General features: G+C 43.2%; 1 protein-coding gene across 4 annotated transcripts in view; it reads right to left on the reverse strand.

Moving 5' to 3' along the window:
• The window catches only part of MTCL2 (microtubule crosslinking factor 2), an 81927-nt gene that overhangs the window by 26473 nt on the left and 31907 nt on the right, over window positions 1-23547 (reverse strand). For all 4 annotated transcript variants that reach the window (XM_081195966.1, XM_081195967.1, XM_081195968.1 and 1 more), the window contains exons 3-5: window positions 19339-19497; window positions 8035-8097; window positions 427-1656 (exon numbers count right to left, since the gene is read on the reverse strand). In XM_081195966.1, coding sequence (XP_081052092.1) covers window positions 427-1656; window positions 8035-8097; window positions 19339-19497 — 1452 coding nt within the window. The remainder of the gene's footprint in view (window positions 1-426; window positions 1657-8034; window positions 8098-19338; window positions 19498-23547) is intronic.

Raw genomic sequence — 23547 nt, forward strand, 5'->3', positions numbered from 1 at the left:
TACAATGCCACTACCTGCAAGCAGCAGCAATTCAATTGCCAGGAGGCCAGGTGTGCAGTGATGCTCCACTAGCTGCTGTTGTCCTAGACCAGTCTTCTCCAACTTAGTGTCTCCCAGATGATGATGGACTGCAGCTGGTACTAAATAATTATTCAGCAGCAGTTGTAATGTGGTTTCCACTTCTCAAAGCAATCTTCCTCCTGCCTCATGCACACTCCACTAAACCAGAGTCCTACCTTGTCACTAGCCACAGTTCCATGCAGTGAGCCAGTTGTTAGTTGTCATTTCAGAAAAGAGAGGCAGAAAAGGGAAGTTACATTAACAGGGCCAGGTTCTGATTTGTTAAAGCAGGAGAAAACAGCATGGGCAAATAAAGCAATAATCACTGCCAGGGAGTCACTGTTGACATCTCAGGGAAAGCCTCACCTGGAATTCAGAGCCATGAGCTTTCTGCAGAGCCTCTTTTGTGGAATCCTGGGAGCTGGCGCTTGGAAAGGAGTCCTTCTGGTCTTTCAGGTGGTCTCCAATGTAGTCCACCTTCCTCATGAAGGTGTTTAGCTCCTGCTGAAGGACCCCAAGCCTCATCAAAATGGCACTGATCAGCTTAGAGTCAGTCATACTCTCATTATCCATGGCTTCGCTCAGCACCAGCTCTGCACAGTCATTGTCCATGCAGAGCTTGAGACTGGAGGTGAAGCCATTGGCATCAGAGATCAGGACATCAATGGCTTTGCTGACAAGCGCAGCCTGGTCCCTGATGTCAAGGAGGGTCTCAAAGTCCTTGGACTTGAGAAGCCTGCAGGGGCTGCTTTCATGCGACTTGCTAAAGCCATTGCCAGGTGCTCTCTCCTTGGCATCATTCTCTCCCCCAATGGGCACCTCTCTCCAAAGCGACGTTGGGATGCACTGGGCAGAGTCACCAGCCTCAGCATCCGTCTCCAGCATGGGCCGAGTGGTCTGGCAGGAAGCAAGGTCACAGCGCTGCAAGTTTGAGAGCAGGACACGGTTCTCATACTGGAGCTTCTTAACCTTGCCACTTAGCTCACTGATTTGGACCTTGGCCGTGGCCAGTTCTTCTTGGGAGGTCTCACTAATCACTGAGCAGCTGTCCTCAGACAGAGTGATGTCCAGGTCATGGTCTGACTTGTACTTATTGAGCTCATTCATGAGGAGCTTGTTCTGCTCCTCCAACTCCATCAGCGAGCGCCTCAGCAGTTCTGCCTCCTCCTCCACAAACTGCAAGTGCCGCCTAAGCTCCACCACACTGTCCCCAGAGTCCCCGCAGTTTGTCATGGAGAAGGCAAACCGGATGTCTTGCCCTAAGAGTTCTTTGTCTCCTTGGCCCCTCATGTCTTCCATCTCTGCTCTCAGCCCTCGGTTCTCAACCTCAAGCTCTACTATCCTCCGGCTCAAGATGTTGGCTTCTTCCTCTACAAGCTTCAGGTGGACTTTTAGCTCTGCCTCTCTGGAATGAGGGGAGTCAGCCAGTTCCTCTATGGAGAGGGAGCTCTCCAGGTCCCCATACAAGGATCTGTACTTCGTCAGCTCCTCCTTCATACTGTCGTTCTCTTTGGCTAACTTGGTCAGTTTCTTGCACATCAGAGCAGATTCCTCCTTAGCAAAATGCAATTGACACTTGAGGTCTGCGCTGTCCTCCTAGCATAAAAGAAAGGTACAAACGGTGCAAGCATTACTAAAAACGACACTTTGGGCAGGGTGCTCTGTGCAAAACAGATTATCCTTGAGGCTAACCTTTATTATGGCATGACGGTTAAAACTAACAATCCACATACTTGAACTTTGTAACATCTACATCCATGTCACACAGGCATGCCAAGACGGGGCAAAATCTGCTGGCCATCTTGTTTGTTTCCGGTGATTAACCTCTTTATCTCAATGATCCTGGAATATTGTCTTGCTTCCCTTTTGCTTGAGTGGAGGAAAGTTTGGTATACCTTATGCTAGGGGTAGCCTATGTGTTGCCTGGCAGACGTAGCTGGACTACAATTCCCATCATCCTTGACCACTGGTTGTGCTAGCTAGGGCTGAAGGGAATTGGAGTCCAAGAACATCAGGAGGGCACGATGTTGGCTAGCCCTGCCCAATAAGGAACCAGTTCCTTTTACACGAGTACACTGTGGTATCAGTTTTACTACCTTTGAAATATACATGTGAGCCTTCCTACACACACTGCAGATTGATTGTTTCCAGATATAATACAAGATTTGCTTTAGCTAGTCTGGTCCCTTCTGCCCCCAAAGTAGCCCCCTCAGGAACTTTCCGACACAAGTGGCAACAGTTTATAGAAAATAGTGTTTCCCTTGCCATTCCAGTCCTCAAGGGCAGAATGGTCACACTTTTCAATTTCTAGAAACTTGTCCTTTGGGCTACATTCTGTAGAATATAAACAGAATGAACAAATCTAGTAATAGAACAGCTTTGCCCTGGGTCCACCGTGCTGCACATCTCTAAGTTAGCTTAAACTCTGACACACAAAGACCGCATTTTTAGGCTGTACAATTTACATCTATAATCTGTGATACTATTTGCAAGAAAAAATAAAATAAGGCTTATTTTGTCTGTGGATTAAAAGTGCCAGCTCAAACACAAGGGGTTTTTTATTGGTATGGCTTCGAACAAAGAAAGCCTTGTCACAGAACTCTTTAAGTATTTGGTCTTTCCTGAAGTTCAATAACTGAGGGGAGATGAGAGGGGAATAAGATTGGGCCCCCAACTCCAAAACTGGGGTGGAGAAGACTTGTCACTCCCCAAGTAGATCACCCTGCCTCATATTACTATCATGTGAAAATGCATATGCTGTGTACTCCCATGTGTGTTTGCTCAGAACAAAGCCCCACTATGCTCAGCTGAACTTATTGCTAGTTTGGAGTTTGGGGCTACAATTCTAAACAGATCCTTAAAAGAGCCCAGCTGTCTAAGACGAACACTGGCCAAAGGAACACCACTCCCACCAGGAGAAGAGAGATTCGTCTCTCCCATAATTTTGAAAATTTGAATCTTATACAGATGAAGATTCTGTGCTTAACCCAGAATGAAGAGGGTAGTTTGCTAGGGAAGGAGAGACAGTCAGTCTGACAGACCAATCTGAATAATTTTAAACATATACTTTGATATATTCACCAACAAAATACTAAAAGAAATACACCCTCCACCCAAAAGTAAAGAATTGATCAGCTATTAAAAGGAACAATTGTATCCATACAAAGAGAAATACTATAAATGAGACTCAAATGATCCAGAATCACCCACATTCTGGATAATCTATTTTGCATATGTGGTATTTCCAGAGCTGTACTACTAATTTTTAATGGACTATATTGGGTTCTGAGGGGGTGAAGTACAGGACTTTGAGAACCAGAGATGATCTGAAGCAGATACAATGTATCCTTTTCCATAACGTTATATTAACTCCTGTCCCCAAACTGCAAATGAACTGATCCATCACTATCTACAACACACAGTATTTTCTTCCTACCCCCTTCTTAATTTTCCTTTCCTTAAGATTTCAGTAATTGCCCCGAGAGTCACACTAAATATGATGTGTGTGATCTGTGATTGGATCTCCCAATGCCTTTTTATTTTCCTAAAATAAGCCACAGGGGATTATTTGGATTTGGACAATTGCACTTGGGGTGGGGGAATTGAGAGTTTAACACTTTGCCCATCAACTGTTTCCCCAAGGGGAATCCTTCCTCTCCAAGCTGCAATTAGCTGCAAAGAAAGAGAAAAATCAGGTAGCTCTATGCACCCTTCAGAACTAACAACCAGTTTGCCGAAGGTTCAGTAATGGAAAGGTTTAGTCATGCTCCAGGTTTCAAGAGAAGGAAAAAATTCTAAGGAGTCAACTTGCAATTGGTTACTGATTTAGCAAACAGAAGAGAGCTGATCAAATTCCAAAGTATCTAATTCTCCATCTATCCTAGCATCATCTTCAAGCCCTCCACCAAATGCTTATGTTCACATGATCACAAAAAAACCATGATGCATTTAGTACTAAGTGGCATGGTCAGGACAGCCTGTTCAATACATTTTTTAAATGTATGTTTGAATCAACTCTAAGATTATGTAGGACCGCTGGGGGCGGGTTGAAGTGGGTAAGGTTAAGGAAACAGAACCTTTTTGACCTTTCTAGGTCTTACGAGGGCTTGCTCCTAAATAAACCCCACAGATGAAACCAAGGCACGGTTTTTGTATGTGTGAATTCACCTCGAAGGCGGAGCAACGTGCTGAAACAGAGGAAAACATTTCCCTTTTGAAAGGCCCCATGACATGGCAGGGAAGGAGGAAGTCAGCTTTTACAGTTGGGAGTGTGTTTTGACTCATTCCAAAACAGAGCCAAATAACTGTGACTAAAAGCACATTGCTAACGGTTGAATCTGTTCTCTTCCCTGCAAAAGACAAGGGCAGAGAGAAATCCCCGCTCTGCTCTCACAGATCTCCCAATGCCTCCCCTCCCCCACCCCACAACCCCCGCCTCCAAACCGTTAGGAAATACTATACAGTTTGGAGACTTATTTGCTCAAATTCCCTGTGGAACTCTGAGGATTTGAATTTTCCCCTCAAGGAATATTACCTCATAAGAAATGACTGTTTGGTTATAAAATTAGTTCATTTCCTGTTTCCATAGCTCACTGAGGGAGGAAAAAAAACTGACAAATTCCTCCCCAGAAAAGAAACTCTCCACCAGGCACTCAATGCCTCCTTTGCAGATGGCCAATACAGTGTGAACATTCAGTTGCAACGGTCAGGCCTGACATTGCATCAGCCACAGTTGAAAAAGGCAGCTATTATTAACTCTCTAGAATGTCCTGCATTGTTGTCCTTGCGCATGCAAAAAATTCACCGCACCAGATCCAGGCACAGAAAAATCTCACATGAAAGAGAAGAAAAGACAGTGACTGTTTATCCTTTGACGCAAGCAAGTGAGCATTCATGCTGCTTTGGAATTCTAAGCACAGCCTCCACACCAAGGTTCAATGGAAACCCTGCACAGTAAAGTTAACTTACAAAACATAATGCTTTTGGAGCCTGGTTTTCAAATGCTTGAACATCCCTCAAGGGGTTCAAATGTCAAGAAGACTTCAGGCTGAGGCCATATGGATGTGGGGCATTGTAGCTCTAGTGCTCCCAGTTTGGAGATTTAATACCAAATCAAGGAGCCTGCCCGGCAACGATGAATTTTACTGCTACTAGCAGTACTAGTAGTAGTATTAGCCTTCTTCGGCCATACAGATTTGAAGAGATGAGCTGCTATCTGTTTACCGGGATCTATTTACCCCACCCTTTGTGAACATTTATCTCAAGGAAGTTTACAATAGAATTTAAAATCCAAAACAAACAACATGAAAGATATCCTATAAAACTCAGGAGTCCAAAAAGAAGGTATGAGTCAAATGGACAGGGGGACAGAGTACCCTTACAAAGCACAAATTTAATCCCAGTCCCAGTCCCATTCTCCACTCTCCTCTCCCTATATATCCATATCCTCAACAATACTTCTTCATGCCTCCCATCCCTTTCCCTTGTTTTCGGATTTAAAGAAACACAGACCACGTGCAATTTGGCAAACTGCATAAAGCATTTAAATTGAGGTGATTTTTGAACACTGGCCATATTTGTGTTATTTATTCAAAGAGCATTTTTTTGGACATAGAATTCCAAGCACAGCTACACAGGAAGTTTAGCTACAATATTTTATTTGTACTCAACAACTGCTAATCTATCAGCCTGGAACCACCAATTAAACATATGGCTGCCAAGCATTTGCACAGAGAAGGTAGATGGACCTTGTACAGTAATTTTCTGCTAAGGTTCTTTTTCATTTCACACAAATCATATATTTATATGTAGCTAGATGTTTTTCCAAAAAGGGGGGTTGTGCAGAGCATGCTTGCAAAAGTGTGTGTGTGTACATAATAGTCTTATTCATATATTTAAGTGCAGCAGACCAATATAGGTGAACAGGAAGTCTAAGAACTCTCAGGAAGAGTAAGGAGACTGGGAATTCAAACAGACTCAGATTACAGTGTATAAACTTTCTCCTAGGATGCTACATCCTCCCTACAGATAATTATTCTCTTCGCCTGATAATAGAAGTGTCAGAAAAGGGAAAGCGCTGATGCAACACGGACTAGATCGTCTTTCCAGATGTTCTGATAGTACGTCTTATAACTGTACAAATGGAGGATCTTCAAAAGGACTGCTTCAAACACTGTAAATTCCCACATGGAAAGCACTTCATATGCGTTGCCTAATATTTAAGCTCTGCTAAAATACCATTAATAAAACTCACCCATCAACCCACACCCAGTTCAGAACTCTTCCTAGGGTGTGGTGGAGGCTAATGCTTGTGACCCTATCCTTTCATCAACATTTATGGTATATAAAGCTGCAGTGTATATTACAGGACAAACCTTGGTCTTAGTTACACCAGCATTTGAGGGAGACATGCCTGTAATTATTTCTGTGAAGCTGATAATTCTACCACTGCTTCAATCTATCATGTGCTATAAGCATGCATAGGTGCTATTGTTCCTTAAAGGTATCTGGACAAAAGCATGAATATACAGTACCTGCCAGATCACTGCTAACTGGCAAAAATGAGGAAGGTGCAAAGTTTCAGCAGAACCATGCACATTTCCCCCAGCTATCTGTGTAACAAATGGTTGTATTCTGAATACAATTTTAATTTTGGTTTCAATTGGGGCTTTGAGAGGGGCAGGAACTCAATTTAAACATTACCAATGCAACGCAATGGACTGGAATTCATTCCAGCTTTGTTTTATTCTGTCACCAAGCTATTTCCTTTGCATCACTGCATCTTTCTAATGCCACCCCCTGGCATTATTACAGGGGATTTGGATAATGTATTCCAGATATTCCACTGCTACTCAGGGTCAACCAACGCGATGCAGAGCATTTAACCACTAGAATCCAAGAATCGAATGCAAAGGCAATTTTAAAATAAAAATAAAAATTGCCAGCCTGTTCTTCTACCTGATTAAAATGTGGTCAGTACCTTTCTGTATAAAAAATAATAATTGCACAAGCACAGAAACAAAAATAGCACTGGTGCTCAGTTTCAACATCAGCTTTTATCCTTTGCATCATGGTACCAGCAGCACTTGAGGGCATATAGGATAACCTTTCACTTTTCAGAAAGTAAAAATATTTATTTGCCAGAGCATGTTACAACTGGTAAATATGCCGAGGCAGGTGACATGCTGGAACATTTGAAAATTCGAAGGCCTGTTGCCTATTCCTCTTACAGCGCACACCTCTGCTTGAACCCTAACAGCTAAAAGTGGCATCTATTGCAAGAGAAACAAGGCAGGGCTCTCTGCTTTGCTTGCCTACAAAATAAAAAATAAAAGATCCCGAACTTGCACTGCATACTAGCACGGTGGGTCCACTACCCAGGACTCTATGGTGAGAAAATAATTATGGGCAATGGTCAGTTCTATCCCCTCCTTATCTTGAAAAAAGATATTTGCACAACTTTCTTGCTAGGGGAAATAGGGCTGACACCCTATGCCAGGTCATGTACACAATAAGCTGAACATACCTAGTTTAGGGAGCTACATTCCAATAGCTGGTGTTAAGACAACTAAGGCAAATATGTTTGCTAAGGCAAACACATTCCACATATCTGTTCCTCAGGAATTGGAAGACCAGCCAAAATGTACATTTTGAAGTAGCCAGATGCTAAGTCAGCTCACTGTTGCATATAGACTGGTCTATTACTCAGACTAGCTGTGGTTCTCCAGGTTATGATCATTCTCAGCCCTGCTAGCAAAGTTCCTTTTCACTGGAGGTGCCAGGGATTGAACTTAGGACGCTCTTTATGCAAAGTGTGTTGCTCTACCAGTGAGCTGGAGGGTCTCCCTTGATGGGGTTAAGAGAAAGAGAAGGTCGTCCTCTGGTACAAGGTGAAGCAACTACACGAGTGCCCAGCAGGTCAGCCCTTCCGGCAAGTGCATTTTGCAAGCTGCTTTGCAGGAAGGTGTTAGGTACCTGGACAGATGACTTCTTGTCTGTCTTCCCAAGAGAACGTGATCCTCTTTTCTTCAGAGAATTCTGAAACAGAAGAGGTAATGGAAAGGATAGTTATTTACTGAATTTATTTCCAGCAAAGTTTCACAATACGTTGCACACATTGATCAAAATTATTTTTACGTGATGAATCAGTTAAAGAGGCAATGAGTTTAAGTAATATGAGCCCTTCATTAATGAAATATTGTGAATTATATGGATATTTAACAAAAGTATTCATTTTCATAACTTCATCACTCTTTCTATATCCTACCATATTGTCTTTTATTACAACCCATATATTTCTTTGTTCTTCAGAACTTATCAAAACCATACCAAGCAATATATTATAGAAAGAGTCTGCATTTCCACAAATTTATTCTATTTTAGGCCCATTTCTCTTGAGCTTATATAGTATTTTGACATTAAAGCCAACTCCTAAAGTTTGTTGATCCAGTCACCAGCTGGGAGTACTTTTAGGGGCTTCCTTTTTTTTTGTTAGCATTCTACATTTTTACTCCCAGAATCATATATGAGTTTAATTCTGTATGTTTCGTATTTATTTAATGATACATATAATTTAGCAACAAAATTAATGACGCTGTATTATATTGTAATGTCTCAGATATTAATTTTGTAATAATCTTTAAGCACACACAAAAATGGAATTAAAAAAAACTAGAAAACGAGCTGAGCGCTATTAACAGGCACAAGTCCTTAACATATTCCTCCTCCTTTTCTATCACCGTGAGTAAGGGCATTATCCTTCACCCACAAACTTCTGTAGAAACTGACATGGCTGGAGTCCATAACAGTCTGAGATTCCACTTCCCCACCCTTAAAAAAAAAGAGAGAGTATTTCAGCCCAAAAGCAATAGTATGCATAATACAGTGGTACTTCGGTTTTTGAACATCTCCATTGATGAACATTTCGGTTTTGAACGCACCTCGGAAGTCAAACATGCCACGCGGCTTCCGCTGAGTGTGAGATCCTGGGGCCTAGCTGTCGGCTGTTGAGTTTTCGGTTTTCGAAAGTTTCAGAACTCGGTCTTCAAGAACGGATTACATTCGAAAACCAAGGTACCACTGTAGTACTTAACTTTTAAAAAGGAATCTGACAAGACATTTCCTAAGACTGGCAAGGTTTCACTAAACTTTGACCATTTCATGAGAACCCAAGCAGGAGGAGTGAAGGAAATAAGTATGAGTGAAGCTGAGAAGGCTTTTCTTGAGCTTGCCACTTTCAATGGAGCCCAGTGAGGGTGGGCCAGTGAAGAAAATGGCCATGCGACAGAAAAGCATGGTAATGCAGTGTATATCTCATTATTAACAATCACCAGTCACATCGCAACAGCATTTAATCTGAATCTAGTTTTAAGGAAGTTTGGACTGGCATCTGCAGTAGGCAAGCATCGCACGCTTTCTGCATAAACTGGAGTAGGTGTGGACCACAGGGCTGGACCATAATGGTAGAAGTGGAACAACTGCACCAGAGCCTATGTCTGTCTGCAAGGGGCCATCTTGCCTCCATTTACTCACTGCTATTGCACCCACTGTCTGCCTCGCCACCTCTGTCTGTTGTGGTATACAAATATGTATATTAAAACTAACAAATGATTTTAATTCAGCATGGGTTTGGGGTTTTTTTAAGTTCCTGCACTCCTTTGGGGGATGGGGAGGGACCCTTTCTGAAAACTGCACCTGGGTCTTCCCCATCACCTTAATCCAACCTTGGTTGTTATGCTTTAAATGTCACAACTTGTATTCAGGTGTGCTATGCATTAATAGAAGCCAGCGGATGAGGGTGGGTGGGATATTCCCGAGTGATAATTAAAGCTCTTGGAAATCCATGCGTGACTTTTGTTGAAAACTGTCATTTTGATCTGGGCAGGCACAATTCCTGTGCGCAAAGCCAGAAGAGCAGCATACACAAATGACTGTAGCTTTCCTGACAAAATTGGAAAATAGAAGCCACTTCGTATGGGAATCGACACATCTCTATAGCTAAGTGGTGTCGTCTAACATTTGGAGAGCAGCAGAAACACATCCTACATACAAACACAAAGGAAAGGAAAGCACTGTAGAGAATAAGGTGCCATATCTGAGATATCAAAGGTCGAGATTTCTTTATAAAGGGCTAGAAAGCTTTGAAGATTCTTGATCATATGGGCACAGCCTGGCTATTCATAGTCAAGACATGTGCTTTCAAGTTGGAGAAAAGAATAACAGTGCAAGGTCCAATGAAAAAAAGATTACATCTTAATCCCCTTGGCTGAAGCTTTACAGAAAAACCACCTTTGCAAGGCTCAGACAAAATGCAAGCAGTTGATTATTGCCTTATATTTCCAAGTCACTATGCTTCCCATAAACTAGGGTCTCCTCCCTTCAATTTGCACGTTAAACCACTTTTTTTGGGGGGGGGGTGTTGAATCAATGCCCCAGTAGCCTAGTAATCATTGGAATGCCTTATTTGCCAGGTAGTTAACAAACCAGATTAAGTCTTCCAACAAAACAAGAGATAGAAGTATTCAGAGATTCTATTCACTCTCCCAGTAGAACACTGAATTGGGGAGACGACAATGAATCCATCAATTTGGAACCCAACTGTTGTGTTCACATTATGTTGTATAGGAATTGGTAACATCCAGTGATGAAAGCTATCATTATTCTGTGCCAAGCAAGTAGCAGGGGGCACACTGGGTTGTTCAATGTTCAGAATTCCTCTGATTATCTGATGCTGAGAATAAACAACGGCAGAGCTGCTTGCCTTCATACCCTGCCTTTGTCTGATGCAGCAAGATAACATGTATGTCCAGATTCCAAAGGAACAAGGATCGTACAATTTTAAAGTGGCTTTAGAAATTGGCTGTGCTTGATTCAGAACTTCCTCTCCCTCCTCCTTTTGTCAGGAGCTGCTAGGATCTGTGGGGTGGCTGCCCCATATAGTGAACCACTGGAATCAGAGGTTGCAGCCTTTTTGGAAAAGAACCAGAGAGAAATAGCACATTCCTTCGGTTGTTCTTCAGTCCTGACTTCTGACTTGCTCTATGCCTATGGCTTATTACTTGACTTGCCCTCACACTGGTGCCCACAGCCCAGCCCTGGCATCCTCATAACAGATGGCAGCACAATCCTAACCAGGTCTACTCAAAAACAAGCCCTAATGGGGTTGCAGTCAAGTAAGTGGGTTCAGTGCATCAGCCTATCTGCCACCCTTTGTGTCAGAGAAGAAGAAGCCCACGTGGTCACAGAAGATACCACATTTGTCTTGGGAGTGTGGAGACCTGGGCTTAAATTCCAGCTCAGCCAGGGATTCATTGGGCAGAAAGAGGTACGCTGCCATCACTAAGCCTCATTCCCCAACCAGCAAGTCTGAAATAAAACACAAATTTGCTGTGGTTTTGATTAGGATTATAATGACTGCTAGCCACAATGGCTGTCTTCTAACTCTGCTGTTGGAGCTATGTCTCTGGATGCCAAGTCACTGGGAATCGTAAGTGGGAAGAGTGCTGCTCTGCTCCGTTCCTTCTTGCAGGTTTCTCACAGGCACCTGGTTAACCACTGTGAGAACAGGATGCTAGACTAGATAGGTCATTGGCCGGATCCAGCACAGCTCTCCTTATAAGACATCTTATGCCCTCAAATTTATTTTACTACTAGGTAAGACTATAGCTTTTTGCTGGGCCAACTTTTGAAGCTCCAAATCTTGTAAATACTTGCCAATAAAAGGTTTCTCCTTGCCTAATTTATGTCTCTCTTCTGCCTCCTAACAAGCACCTCCTCACTCTGCAGGAGAGACGGAATGCAGCCAGTGCTATTAAAACGCTCGCTATAATGAAAAGCTGGTCTGCCGCTCCCACCCTCTAATACTCCCACAAAGCGTTCAGTAAACCAAGCAGGGAGATACGCATCAATGAAAGTCATAACACAGGTCAGAATGATGCCCCTTGGACGCCATTCTGTCCACATATAGTGAGCCAAAAATATTCAAAAGCTGGTGCTACAGCTCCATAGCCAAGAAATGCAGCTGTGAAATGTGAGCCGCTGCTTGTGCCAACGCTCAGAGATCCAGGCCACTCCTATTAAGGACAAACCTATTCTTCAAAAGCCACAGCTTCTCTCAGTGGCTTGGCACACCCTAGACAGCAAGCTGGAGGTCCAAGGGAGGGATATGGAGACAGCAGCACCCAAACGGTGCTGCTTGATCCCATCTCCAGTAGAAATCCAACACATTTGCACCACAGCAGTAAATGATCCCTGATGAGGTTGGTGAGCCAGCCATTCCAGCTCCCACCCTTCCACACAAGCCAAAAAAAGAACAAGCCAGTGATGAATTTCACCAAGGCCAAGAACACACACCCAGCAAGATGCCTGTGAGATAGAGGCTAGTTGGCTCTGTTTGCTGGACAGACAGCTTTGCGGGGTCCCTTCTGCAGCAGTCTAGAATTCCTTGTAGTGTTTTAGCACTTTCAACCTCCCCAGACTATGGCAACCCATTCTGGTGGTCTCTACTCAGAGCTACAGGTATGCAGTGGTCATATTTTTCTGTAAACTGCCTGTATAAGAAGGGGTCAGAGGATTTCCAGTGGTCGGGGGGTGGGTGTCTTTAATGACCTTCACCATGATTACAAAAAGCACAATGATGCAAACAAGTGATCATGTGCAAGGATGCAATTTTTTAAAGATAAAGAAAGCAAGAGGGAAATGTGCAAAACGCAAAACAAATTGCAGAATGAAGTTGGGGGTTTTTTTGCACAGGACATGGCTCACTATGAGTCAGGAGTCCAATGTTTGTTTTATCACAGAATATGTACAAGTGCAGAGCAAATAGCTGGTTTTCCACAATGATTGAGGGGTGTAAGAAAAGGAAATGCCCCCCCCCATTTTTCCAGGGGAACTTCCTGTCGATGGACATGCTGCATCAGCAGTGCAGGAGAATATAATAGTTATAGTCACTCTGTCATCACAACAAGCAATTCCCATGACCAGCATTGCGCTGCCGAGTTGGCTGCCACCAACATAAGCCAGACTGGATCTGGCTGGTTTTATAACTGCTTTGGCTGCCCTGCTGTTTTCAATGCCCCCCCTTTTTTTGCTGCAGTTTGTGCACATTCGATAGCAAAAGCTAACAAATGTGATTAAATGTGACTGCTACCATGTTGATGCAACCAGACACACACATAAGCTCCCTTTCAGACCCCTCCAGGCTCCAGTATAAACAAGTCTTTCTGAATCCCTCCCCCCTGCAAGACAAATGAAGCCACAGGTGCAAACAGTGCGCGTGACAATTAATTGGCCTTTCCAACACTTATCCAATTATCAGAGATGCTCCCTCCAGCTGGAGAATAATCAGCACATAATCCCCTTAGGAGCAAGCCCCCTCCCACTGCTCAGAAGCCTTCCAGAGGTAGTTTGTGCATGCCCATAGCTGTCAACTTTTCCGTTTTCTTGCGAGGAATCCTATTCGGAATAAGGGGGTTTCCCTTTTAAAAAGGGAAACATTGACAACTATGTGCATGCCTGAGCACCATTCTGTAGGTTAACAGGCAACTGCAAAAGACAATGGATGGGATAACTGAAGCTGCACTGCAGGAAATAGACCCTAAACTGATTGTTCTCCAGAGTCTCCACCTCAAACATATATTGAAGAAATGCAACTGCTCCAAGTTTGCACCTAGCTGGTTTCTTCTTAGAGCAGACTAGAACGGTGGTACACTTGGAACCATTGCCAAGGATGATGGTATAAATAGGCTGCTGAAAGGTGTGAATATCCTAAGGGAAGCCAGCTGGATTTCATCGACTGCCATCACCCAAATATTTGTGCTGCCTGCACTTTAAAAAAATGTAAGCGATTCAATGCTGAGTCCCTAAGCCTAGAAGAAGGAGCTTCCCTTCCCCACCTACCAGCATTTGAAAAAGGAAGCTGGCTTACCTGCCCACTGAAAAAGGAATGCATTAAAAAGTAACAGGTTTGCAAAGATTTAAAAGGGAGCCTCCCCAAATAAATGATCAACCTTTGGTCAAGTTGATAAAAATATGACAAACTGACCCCTTCATGCAATACACATGTGGAGGGGGCTGCTTATGTCTTAATGAACTTGTTTCCAATGACACAAGAATCTTGGGGCAGCTGCATATTGTGGCAGAACATAGTAGCTACAGAAAATCCAGGAGAAAGTATACCAAATTTTTTGGGAAAGAACAACAGCAGCGAGAATGTTGGTCGCCGAAGATTGGAAGGGAGAGAAAACCCCAACGAAGGAGGAATGGCAAATAAAATTGTTTGATTATTTGGAACTTGCAAAAATGACAGAAACAATCAGGAATCAAACAAACCCAAAGTTTATAAAGGAATGTGAGTGTATTTTAAAAAACATTGTTCCCAACTAAAATCTTTAGTATGCTTGGATTAATTTTCGCAGATTACATGATTGATAAATAATGCACGCACACTGGTAATTCAGAATGAACAGTTTCAGAAATCAACTGCTTTCAACCCCCAGATGCAATCCCAGCATGCGCACACAAGGAAGCAGTTGACAAGACACAGAACTGTAAATACATGGTTAAGAGGTGCTAACCAACAGCAGGCGGGAAAAAGGCAATTCACCCACAGCACCAGCACATCCTTACAAAAACGGAGCTCTGTGGAGAAAATCAGTATTAACAGCATCCTGGTCTGTGAACTATGGAACACTCATCCTAGAATACAAAACAGATTCTAATGGAGCAAGATATGGTTCTGCTCCAGAATGCCACAGAATCAATAGCCTTCTCTCCAAGATATAAATTCTCAATGTGGGATATAATACTCCTAGAACTGTGGATGCTAACTAAGAAGTATGAAACTTAACACAACACTCTTGCGAAAGCCCAGCAGCATAATAAAGCTCCATTTTACTCCACCTGATCCTAAGGAGGCATCAGACGTTCAGCAGCAATTTGGATTTTGAGATCTTCCTCCTCTTGCCTTGCTCTTCCAGTTTCCTGGCTTTGCTTCAGCCACAATGCTTAGGAGTATTATATCCCACATTGAGAAATTAGATGCTTTTTAAACAAGACCGCACACCATTCTGGAGCTATAGCAATGCCTTGGGGAACCTACTGAAGAGCTTTCCAATGTGATCCAGAAAGCCGATGAGTTCTATTCTCATTTCTCAAGATATATTCCAGGGGTGGAAGAAGAGGAAGGCATGGCAGCAGAAAGAAAAACTGGGCTGCAATGTGTTCCAGTCCTTCACTTTCACAACAAAGATGCTACTACACTCTCTCCCTCCCTCTGTGTGTGTGTTTGTGTACACACACACCACCCAAGTCATCTGTATGCAACACCAACTGTTCAGGTCTCTGTGTACACACATCATGTGACTCCAGTCTGGCATGCTGGCCACAGGACAACCCTCTCCTCGCCTTCATCACCCATCTCCCACTGACAGCTACTGCACTTCTTTTCACTTGCTATTCAGATCATGCACACAGACTGCTCAGAAACCAATCTCATGCCCATTAGTACTGTCTGCTGTGTGGATGGGCAGACAGGCTGCCTAGAGAACAATAAGCAAAGGGAAAAGCTGCAAGTCCTATCCAGTATTGTTACGGAGGGCTGAGGCTTCTAAGCTGCCCTTGCGGCCAGTTGCTCTGTTCTGAAATTTGTCCTAGGCATTACTGCAGGGATTTACAGGTCCACTTGCACCCACTAACATTTCTCCATACAGCTGTGCAAGTAGATACAGAACTTCAGGAATAAAAATTAAAAGTGTAGGAAAGGGGTTCTAGCAGCCTGTCACCATGGCTGTGGTCAAGGAAATGGCTGTGTGTTCCCTATGTATACACCAGCCTTTCTTCATACTGTTGTATACCCACATTTATAATTGCATATTGGAAATTAAATTGTCAATAAGAGCCTGTTGCAAGTCTGTTAGCCAGTCACATGATTAGGGACAAACCCCCATGTATCTACAAAGAGAACTGAAGACTTTGAGAGAAGGCAAGATACTGCAGTAGAACCAAACTGCCCATTAGCAGCAATTCTAAGTCAGGGCAAAGAACTATTATTAATTATTATTATTATTATTATTATTATTATTTAAATTTATATACTGCCCTATACCCACAGATCTTAGGGCAGCTCACAGGATAAAATCACAATATAAAATCACAAAATACATAATCAAAATAAAAACAAGAACAACCCAATAACCTCCCACAATTAATCAGGGAGGGAAAATTGAATTTAAAACACACACAAAATATCTGTAATAAAACATATAAAAATAAGCACCCATCAGGTATCATCAAGGAGCAAGTTAAAAGATCAATTTAACTGTCTTTCAAATCAAAACATTTTAGCCATTGGGTTTTTTCCAATTGCAACGATTCAAAGATGCTCTTTGATCCAGTGGTTCAAAGCCTACAACATGCAGAAGGGCTGGCTGGGCATTTCCTATGTGTTAGTTTTATTTGCTATAAGATTTAAGTTCACACAGAAACAGCACTGCAAGTGCAACGGAGTACTGCTCCGGAAGGGTTTAGTTTTATAGAAAAAAGGTAATACCAAGGTGTGTCAACTTTGGGCTAAAAAAACTGGTCATTGTATTTTTTAATGCAGAATGAATCAGGATAGTAAAGCAAGGGAGTTTGCCTGGCCTGACTCCAGCTAGAGTAATTCCATGTTGCAGACACTTAACTCTTGCTGTGACTGCAACTGGAAACCAGATTCCTTTTGGCCTACTTCCCTGACCTCACTCACAGTTCCATTCTACACCACATTTTTGGCAACCTTGTGAGCACCAAGAACTGGTTGCTCTCCCTTAAGATAATCCTGGAGGGAGCTATTGAACATGCATGTTTTGTCAGCTTTGCTACCTAGCACTTCAGCAAGCCCCAACTATTTATGTTACACTGCCACTTTCCTGCAGTGAAGTGCCTAAATACAGCATCATTAGAACTATACAGCATAATGGTACCAGAAGACTGTTATGCTGAGAGACCAGAAACAGAACCTGATGCCAAGGAGATTGTTAGTGGTCTGAGATCCATTCACCTACACTTCCATGACCCCATTTGACTGCAAGTCATCAAATGGATATGAGAAGTGCCTAAACTATACATAGTTTCTCTTGGAGGAAGCAAGGATATGGCACATTCCAGCTGCTGGCAGCAAACACAAGAACCAAAAGGGCAGACATGAAAAAGATAAGACCACAATGTGTTTTAAATGGCTAGCCTAAAGCTATTGATCACCATCAACCACAGGTCAATACTCCATTTTGCTCTGTTCTTCATTGACTTTGTAGGAAAGGTTGACTATACGTACCGTATTTTTCGCCCCATAGGACGCACTTTTTCCCCTCCAAAAATGAAGGGGAAATGTGTGTGCGTCCTATGGGGCGAATGCAGGCTTTCGCTGAAGCCTGGAGAGCGAGAGGCATCAGTGTGCACCGACCCCTCTCGCTCTCCAGGCTTCAGGAAGCTATCCGCAAGCCTTGCGAGCCCAGCGGGAGTTCCCGCGGGCTCACAAGGCTTGCGGGCAGCAGTCTGCAGCCCCGGCGAGTGTCCGCAAGCCTTGCGCGCCCGGCAGGAGGTCCCGCCGAGCGTGCAAGGCTTGGGGCAGCAGCCTGCAGCCCGAAGCACGCGGAGCCCTCCGGAGGGTGCCCCGTGCTTCCGGCAGGTGTGCGCAAGGCTTGGGGCAGCAGCCGCGGCAGGGGGGGAAATACATTTTTTTATTCATTCCCCCCCCCAAAAAAAACCCCCCGAGGTGCATCCTATGGGCCGGTGCGCCCTATAGGACGAAAAATACGGTAGTTCTCTTTTTCTGCTTGCATTTGATTTCCCAGAATTGAAATTACAGCTTCCATTCAATTCCAATGATTCATAATGTAGAGTCCAAGAGAAGCCCTCCCTTCCTAAAGAACCTCAGCTTCAATCATCTGGCTAGGATGCAATTAGGGGAAATGGTTTTGCCCTGGTACCACTCTTATCTGGAGGACAGTTCCCAGAAGTTGATGCTGGAGAACTGACTCTTTGCTACATGGCTACTAGCCTATGGTGTTCCTTTGAGGCTTCCTTTTGCTTCTGTTGCTGTTTGATATCCACATTAAAACACCAGCAGAGATTGTCTGTGGATTTGGGGTTGGGTGCCATCAGCATCTCACTTTTTCATCAGATACAAGGGAGGTGGTAGAAGTTCTGAAATATTGTTTGAGCGTAGTTGCAGGCTGGATGTGAGCAAATGTGTTATCCGGACAAGATGGAAGTGCTGTTGTTTAATAGGAAGACTAGTTCAGGATTAGGTGTACAGCCCATTCTGGATGGAGTTGCACTCTGCTTAAAGAGTCAGGATCAGAGTTTGAGGGTGCTCCTTCATCTGGCATTTTGCCCATAGGACATTTAGCCCCTCAGGCTCTCTACTAGGCCCCCAGGGCTATCACAGGCCCTCCAGACCACACACCACCAACCCAGGCCACTCTGCCCAGGCTCTGCTCCACATACCCCTTTAGTGGGTAGAATGTGCCTCTTGAACAGCACTAAGTGCCTTTTGCTAGTCTGGAAGCAGAATGCAGTGTGTGTGTGTGTGTGTGTGTGTGTGTGTAGAGAAACCTCTGGCTGCTTCTGCTTAGCTGGAATGTAAACCCAGGGGTAAGCATCACCTATGTTGCTCCACTCACCTTTGCCTCTTTTCATCACTGGTATGTGGCCCCGGAAGATGGTCTGTGAGAAAATGTGACTCTAAGACTGGAAGAAACACAAAATACCCCTGTCCTAGGCACTCACAGATAGCCACTGCAGCAACTTTGTACATCTTTGGCTAGTGCCCCAGCCCTTTCCTGGAGATCAGCTACACATGCCTTGGTCACACTCACATTAGATTACTGTAATGTGCTCAACATGAAATGGCCCATTGAAAGTGTATTAAGGAGAGAAATAAAAGAAAAGGGGGGAAAGCCAAAGATACAAATCTTTGTACTGCGCCAGTAGATGTGTGTAAATTTGGAGAAACAGCCTTAGGGAGCCTTAACAAGCAAGCAACTTGATGGTCATCCAAGTTCATGTCTTTTGCATGTTTCATCCACTTCCCAACACATGTTTAGAACACAACTTACTAGTAGCAAAGAGGTAAGCAGGAGACCTGGGAAGATGTAATGTTGTAGATTCTATATGCCTTGAGCAAGTCACTCCTCCTCAGCCTAAGCTAACTCGTGGGCTTGCTGTGAAGCTGGAACACTGATCAAAGCTCCTTGGGAGAAAAGAGAAGATAGAAATGCAATCCCTTAGGATAGTACTTACCTCCCGTAGCTTATCCATCTCATTCTGCAGCACCTGTTTAGCCAACTCACTCTCAATGAGCCGTTGGCGCAAGTCCTCATTCTCATCCTCCAGCTTAATCCGTTTTTTCTCCACTGTCTCCAGTTCATTATGGAGCCTCACAGAGACATCTTTGGCTACCTATAAACACAGCAAAAAGTAATATGAGGTTTGGTCCTCAGATCTGATGCACAAGTTAATATTACCAGCAGTACTGACATTGGGCTTTAGATTCTATTTTGATCAGGGATATATATCCCACCTGACTGTCCCTCTTCCAAAATCCTCACTGGCATTTAGCTTTCCTGATCTATTTAGAAAGAAACAGATTTTATTCCAAAATGCATGCTAACATTCAAAATTGCCTAAGTAGGAGCTACGGCTTGCAGCGTAAAATTGTAGGTAAGCATTTTGCACAGATTTCATTTTTAATCCTTTAATTCAAGTTGTACCAGCATAATTATGTTCAAGATATGAAATATTAGCAAGAGACACATTTTGCAGGTCCCTCCCTCCTCTTATGTGGCCCAAGACTTTATTCTTAATGAAGAATGCAGCCATCTTGGGAACACAGCATGGCTTTGCACATTAGAAGCATGCACTGAAAAAGGAAGCAAAAGTGATGTCATCGGAGAATATAAAAAGGATTTGTGCAACTCTTCATGAGGGAGCACAAGAGTTGTGCCTACATTGAATATATACATCTTGCCATCTTTGCACAAGAACCAGAAGTATGGAGAAAACCAAATCCTCTTGAATCCCTCTTCCTTGTAGTAAACGATGCACCTCTTGTTATTCAGCAGCATTATGGTGTATGCTTTGCTGCACAGCCCCCCAAAATCAGAACTTTCACAAAAGTTCTATGCCCTTATGTCCATGATCTTATGCCCAATGGTTCTTTGAATGCCAGCTTCTCTGGATACAGAAAAGGGAATAACTGTCACATACAAGACTGAGATGCCAGTCACTTCTGAGTTTGTTCGCTGCGATGGCTGGCAGGTTTTAGATGCACATCAGCAAGTTTCAGAAACTGTGCAAAATGGGAATTAAAGGGAATCTAGACACATTTAGATGCACCAAGGTCACCACCTAATAATTCTCTGTGAATCCACAGGCATAGAAGGGGGAACAAGTTGGTGGTGCTACATTATGCTCTCAGAGCTTTCCCCATTGAACCAGGATAGTTTTTAAAAAATATATGTATTGAACTGAAGAGCATGCATCAAATATTAAAGTTACAAACAAGTTCACTAACGTGAATATTAATGGTGCAATGGGTAGTCTAGCAATTACAGTAGTACACCAACCATACCTCCTACTGTAATGTGAGGATATAAAAAACACACGTAATTCTCTATCATGGGTGCAGAAGCATCAAATAGGCTTTGCCACTGGCACTTAGACATGTCAGACTCAGATTGTGCGACCAAAGTATGGCCAGGAAGAGCATTCAGGAGGGAAAGGGTAAGTCAAATGCCAAAACTGTGAAATGGGAAAGACCACAATTTATGTGAATCTGTTGAGCAGACTGAATAATACTGAATCTAAACTATTTGAGACTCAGGATTCAGACTTTCAAACGAAAATGTCAAAAATGGGGCATGGTAGAGCTTTACTGTCTGTTCCATGGAAGAGTCATGGAACACTGAATTACTCTTAATATGGGGCATATCTCTTAAAGCATCTGTAGACACAGGAAGTAGTTCCACAGTCCTGATGACCTTATGTTCACAAACATTTTCCAGCAAATCCCAAGCAATGAATTCTGGTCCCCAGGGACCCTCTGGGCTTGACCTCTTCTGCAGTAAAGCTCTCACAATATGGCTTTATCTGATAATTAGGGTCATAGGTAGTCCTTTATCACAGCCCAAGGAAAGAAGAGAGGTTCTTCACTGGGAAGGAGGAAATTAACTTTACAAAAAATGAACTTTTGCAGGGGGCGGGGGAAGCAACCGAAAGACCAGATGGCAAAACATCAATATCTAATTTCAAGACCCTCCGCAGTGTGTGATCCCAAATAAAACAGGGGTACCCTGTATGGAATCTCTAGGAAGCACCACTAAGCCTATATAAAACTTTAGACTGTATGCTGCCAAACCTGCAAACATAAGTGGGTTTTCCAGCTGCAGATTGAATTCTGCTTTCCACACACCCACACAGCCTTCACCCATTATAAACACATAGCTTCCAATGAATGTTGATTGCCTCCTCTTTTTTAAAAAAATATTTTTTCTTTATATTTTCATTTTACAATAAACACAAAACATAAATTTGAATTATTCCACATCATATTTCAACTCCCCTCCCCCCTTTCAGAGGTTTCTTACACTTATACTGTTTTTTTACTGCATTTTTGAGACTGACACAAGGGCTAGCCAATCAGTACTGTGCAAAGAACAAGTCTCTGCTGAGCTCAATCCGAGTGGGGTTTTTTTTTTGGGGGGGGGTGCGTATTGAAAATGTTACATGTCTCCAAAAAGAAATGAGAGTCTTTCCACAGCAAGCTTACAGTTAAAATTGCATACACCTCTATACACACTTAATACTGGCACTACCTCACTGTACAGAGAACCTCCTTTGTTTCTTTTGCGTGATGGTAAAGAAACTGCAAAGGTTAGAGAAGGCCATTACCTTTATATGTAAGTGTCAGGAGGGGGAACTTCGGTTGACATGTGCAGACAGGGCTTTCTCCCTGCTAGACAGGAAACTGGCATGGGTTTTACACCACAAAGATGTGAAGGGCAAAGGACAGAAACCGAAGGCATTACCAGGGCAATCGTGATGGACAGGGCAGGTTGGAGAGGCAGAATGCTACAATGGATTACGGAAAAAAGCATGCAGTGACCTACAGTGCACAGCTGATGCTAGAAAAGTCACCCTGTGTCCCACATTTTGTACTTATTTAAACAAATCCCCAGTTGCATCCTGACTATGGGAACTGAAAACTGATCTAGGAAAGAGGCAAATGGTAGTACAGCTACTAGCATGGAATCAGCTTAGCCAGAGGCTCCAGCAACACCATCAAGGTTGGGGGGGGGGGAGTTCCAGTTATTTCCTGCTCCTGCAAGGAAAACACTTGATCATAGCAAATGGTAAGGCAACCAGGAGGCAGCTGTTACAGGGTTCAGGGAAGGAGCAGAGCGAGAAAAATGCACCGTGACAAGCATATGGCAACTATCACACTACATCTAGCTCAGAAGAGGGCCAGTCCATGCAATGACCTCTTTGGAAGAAACTACAGTGGACGCTCGGGTTGCGAATGTGATCCGTGCGGGAGGCACGTTCGCAACCTGCAGCGTTCGCAACCCGCAGCGTTGCGTCTGCGTAAATCGCAATTTAGCGCTTCTGCACATGCGTGAGCACTGAAACCCGGAAGTAACGCGTTCCAGTCCTTCCGGGTTCAGCGTGGTGTGCAACCCGAAAATGCGCAACTTGAAGCATCTGTAACCCGAGGTATGACTGTAAAGGGTGAATGGCTAAATCAGGGGTCAGCAAATGTTTTCCGCAAGGGGTTAGTCCACTGTCCCTCAGACCTTGTGGGGGGCTGGACTATACTGGGGGGGACACAAATTCCTATGCCCCACAAATAACCCAGAGATGCATTTTAAATAAAAGGACACATTCTACTCATGTAAAAACATGCTGATTCCCGAACCATCCGCGGGCTGGATTTAGAAGGCAATTGGGCTGGATCTGGCCCCCAGGCCTTAGTTTGCCTACCCATGGGCTAAATAAACACTACATTTTGAAAACACAACCTTCTTCTCTGGAAATGCGACATATACTCCTACAACATGTATCAGCTCATGAATCGATAGCTATGGCTATCAAAAGTTCTAACATCCCTAATATCCTCATTATGATGTGATAATGCAGTTGAGATTAAATCTGCTTGTATATCACTATAATAATAATAATAATAATAATAATAATAATAATAATAATAATAATAATAATAATAATAAAAATAATAAATTTTATTTATATCCCGCCCTCCCCAGCCGAAGCCGGGCTCAGGGCGGCTAACAACACTAAAATAGTGCAACATTATAAAAACATCATAAGAATTAATTAAAATCAAAATTGATGGCAACCATAAACTAAAGTATTTTAAATTATGGCTATCTAATTTATAAATACAAATGGCGGTGTAATTAACATCTGGAATGTGAACGTGTTCTCTTCATTGTT

Source organism: Podarcis bocagei (assembly GCF_964188305.1).
Source record: "Podarcis bocagei genome assembly, chromosome: 5".
NCBI classification, from domain to species: Eukaryota; Metazoa; Chordata; class Lepidosauria; order Squamata; family Lacertidae; genus Podarcis; species Podarcis bocagei.